Source organism: Balaenoptera musculus, chromosome 2 (genome assembly GCF_009873245.2).
Source record: "Balaenoptera musculus isolate JJ_BM4_2016_0621 chromosome 2, mBalMus1.pri.v3, whole genome shotgun sequence".
Taxonomy (NCBI): domain Eukaryota; kingdom Metazoa; phylum Chordata; class Mammalia; order Artiodactyla; family Balaenopteridae; genus Balaenoptera; species Balaenoptera musculus.
In genome coordinates, this window is record NC_045786.1 from 7,183,614 (window position 1) to 7,187,568 (window position 3,955).

Below are 3,955 nucleotides of genomic sequence, written 5' to 3' on the forward strand. Positions count from 1 at the left end.
TTCACAGCTCTCATTATTATTGGGTTAAATTGTAGAAATTATGGTGCTTGATACATACATATTGCCAAATTGTTTTCCAGTGTGATTATACCAGTTTATACAGACATCAACAGTACACGATGGTGGAAAGTACCTATGAATTATGACATTAGTCCTTTTTTATTAGGTTTAGGTGTGTTATCAGTTTGTGTAAATGTTAAGGATTTCAGCACTTTATTGTGATGTTTTCTCTGTTATATGCCTTCCCATTTTCATAGAGAGAAATTTCAAATTTTTATATTGTCATAACAGAAAGAATACATAATGTCAGAATAAACTTCTAACAGTATAGACACTTTACTTTTTTTTTCAGATACATACAGGTGAGTTAATGTGAAAATGTTTTGACAGATTATTTTTACAGTTGAAACATACCACGATACTGGTATAGTCACTGATCCAGAAGAACATGAAACTGTCCAACTTAGAGGTGATACAAAAAAGTTCCACAGAAAGGTAACTGGCACATTGGTGGAGGAGCTATAACAAATGTATTAATCCGTGGCTCAAAATGAAGCCATAATTTGGAGACTAGGGTACTCCAAGTATAGTAGCTAGACATCTTAGTCACCTTAAGTCCTTTAGAAAAGAAGATAAATAGCTGTTTGTTTAAACAACTATAGTTGTAACATAGAACACTGGACTTTGGTTTCTTGACCTGTGCGTTGTCACACATCTTTTCCGGGCCTATCTCCTCACTGGTAAAACGGGAGCTGGATGACGGTTTCTATTCCCCCTCCTCCTCCCTTTAAAAGCAGCTTTTAAAATGCAGTTTTAAGCTACACCCTTTATCATCAGTGGGAAAATAGTTAACGTATAATTACCTGCTTCTTAACACGAGGTTCGGCACTAGAACATAAGCTGCCCTATACAACAAGTAGCCTCACGAGCATTTTATTTCCTTCTTTGAGGTTAGGTGCCATTAGAGTGCAGGAAAATATTTGTCTTCCCCCCAGTTCCGTGCCATGTCATTTTAATTTATGGAAATCTCACCCTCCACATAAGGGTTCCTCATTTTCAGAATGTAAGTGGACGGGGCTCACTCCAGGCTAGTGCAGCATGCTTAATAAGACAGTAAAATGACACTAGGTGCGGCTTGTTCAGTGTCTTGGTTAAAGCTGACTCGATCTGTGTGCCCCCCAGTGTCTCTCGTGGCCTGTGCTCTTGGCCTAGGGCTGCGTAACAATGACCAGAGACTGGGTGGCTACTTCTCACAGTGCTGGAGGCTGCGGGGGTGTCCAAGACCAAGGCGCTGGCAGATGTGGTGCCTAGTAGGGGCCCACTTCCTGGCTCTCGGCCACCTTCTCGGTGTGCACTCACATGGCCTTTCCTCTGTGCACGGGCATGGAGAAAGTGAGACATCTGCTTCCTCTTCTCACAGGCACACTAATCCCATCACATGGGTTCCCCCCCCCCCCCATGAGCTAATTATCGTCTAAAGACCCCACCTTCACATACCATCACATTGGAGTTAGTCAGAAATTCAAATTATGAATTTTGGGAGGACACAGACATTCAGCCTATAACATGCATAAAGTAGGTATCAGAAAATGTTCCTAGAAGGAAAACGTTAGGAAAAAACTGTCTCTGTTAAATCAGCCAACTCCTTGAGCATCTACTATCTATCTATCTATCTATTTATCTATCTGCAGAGCACAGAGTTTGCAAACGTCTCTCCTAGTCTGGGTGGTTCGAAAACCTAGCTGATGTACAGAATCAGCTGCAGAACTTAAAAAATAAATTATTCGGTCCACTTTCAGGGACTCAGTAGGTCTGAAATGAAATGTAGAAAGCTGTTTTATTTAAAACGCTCTCCAGAGGAGAACCACTGATGATTAAGGCTCTGTGGCCTTATTTGGGGAGCACAGATCTTTTGTCTCAACGCACAGCCTGGCTTTATGGCAAGTTGAAGGCTGGTAGATAAATTGTTCAGAATAGCCCAAGAATACGGGGCCTTTTAACTTCTCTTGGAAGAAGAGTGAACTCCCATTAATTGCAATTCCATGAATTAAAAAAATGTAGCTAAGAGCTACAAATTGGATTTTTAATTAGAAGTACAAATTGGTTCCTTTTGCATGCTGTGTTACCTACACACCTGTTCTGTTTACCCCACAGAGGACGATGACAGTGACCTCTTTGATGATCCTCTGCCAGTACCTTTAAGGCACAAGATTCCAAGCCAGCAAACTCTTCGCCCTGAGGTATTGCCCACGACTGCGATTTCACAAGACCAGCCTCAAAAACGGAGAGAAAGCACAGGGTGCTTCAGAGCAGAGAGTATGCCAACAACTTTCCTTTGGGCAGACTTTATAGATTGTGAGGAATCCAACAGTGAAAGTGAGGAATCCAACAGTGAAAATGAAGAATCCGAAATCCCAGCTTCAGCTCAAGGAGACATGGGTCCTGTCCCCCAGCTCCAGAAGAGGGCTGATGGGGAAGTACCACAGTGGGAAGTGTTCTTTAAAAGAAGTGCTGACCTCACTGATGATGACTATCTGGAGAACCTCCCGTCCTCCACAGAGGCAGGGGGCTCTCAGTCTCCGAAGCTTTTCAGTGACTCCTCTGATGGGGAATCAACTCACATCTCTTCCCAGACGTCTTCTCAGTCAACACACATATCAGAACAAGGAAGTCAAGGCTGGGACAGCCAGTCCGACACTGTTCTGCTATCTTCCCAGGAGAGAAGTGGGGGCGTGGCCTCCTCGAGCAGACGTGTCTACAGGCCAGGAATCAAAGACAACACTCTTGCCCCTCAGATGGAACAAAATGTACTTTGCCCAAAGGACACATACTCTGATTTGAATATCAGAGATCAAGATGTAAGTATAGGTTCTAGTGCTGGAGAGACGGCTACTCTGAGCAGCGGGAAGCACACGCCTCAGGAGAAAAGGCCACTAAACCCAAGCAGCAGCGCAGAGTCACCAAGCTCCTCTGATTTTGAAATTCCCTCCACTCCAGAAGCCGAGCTACCTACACGAGAGCATTTACAATATTTCTATGAGAAGTTGGCAACAGGGGAGAGGATAGTAGTTGAAAAAAGAAAAAGCTCACCTCATTCTAGAGCAACCACTAAAAAACCTATACCAAGAGATAATAGTCAAAATCCTAATAGATAAACTAAAATGGAAAACTTAAAAATGTTCCTATAACCTAAAAGGTGGCAAGTAAAGGGGAAACGGAGGACCAAAAAATAGAGGGAAAACACAGAAAACAAGATATGGGAGAACTAAATCCAAACATATCAATAATTACATCAAAACAGAGGAAAAACCATAAACCAACTAACTATATACTGTCTATAGGAAGCTGACTTCAAAAGGCTTGGGTAGGTTTACCAGTGAAAGGATGGAAACCTTTACCATGTAAACATTACTTAAAAGAAAGATGGAGTGGCTATGTTACTAATGATAAAACATCCAGTTCACTGAGACAGAATCCTAAAAGTACCGTACAACTACGGAATATACAAAGCAAAAACAACTGCAAGGAGAAAGACGAACTAATGCACAATTACAGCTGTAGCAGAATTAGTCTACAGAGTATCAGCAAGGATACAGAAGAACTGAACAGCACCGCCACCCAACTGGATTTAACTGACACATCCAACAGCAGAATACACGCTTTTCAAGTTTACACAGGACAACGCTCACCAAGACAGACCATATCCTGGGTTGTAAAAACACTTCAAGTTTAAAGAATAAACTTGGTGACAGAAGAAAGTCAGCCCCTTACCTATCTCAGGTGTTCCATCACTTAAGAGTGTTGGTGTGAATACAGTGGTAAAATCAAAAGCTAAAAGAAAATACTTACTTAAAAGGCATTCAGCTTCCTTAAAGTCCATCGATAGGTTATGTTTTTGCATAGTTATGTATGTGGATTTAATAAAGTTATTAGCAAATATTCATAAACCCTTTGG

General features: G+C 41.8%; 1 protein-coding gene across 8 annotated transcripts in view; it reads left to right on the forward strand.

Moving 5' to 3' along the window:
• The window catches only part of DCLRE1C (DNA cross-link repair 1C), a 129,506-nt gene extending 125,690 nt beyond the window's left edge, over positions 1-3,816 (forward strand). For 4 of the 8 annotated variants that reach the window (XM_036841932.1, XM_036841933.1, XM_036841935.1 and 1 more), the window contains one exon: positions 2,155-3,224. In XM_036841932.1, coding sequence (XP_036697827.1) covers positions 2,155-3,155 — 1,001 coding nt within the window. In that variant the 3' untranslated portion in view covers positions 3,156-3,224. Of the gene's footprint in view, positions 1-2,154 lie in introns of all 8 variants that reach the window. The other 4 variants (XM_036841940.1, XM_036841936.1, XM_036841937.1 and 1 more) reach the window with 1 other exon arrangement.
• Positions 3,817-3,955: the final 139 nt, after the last annotated feature.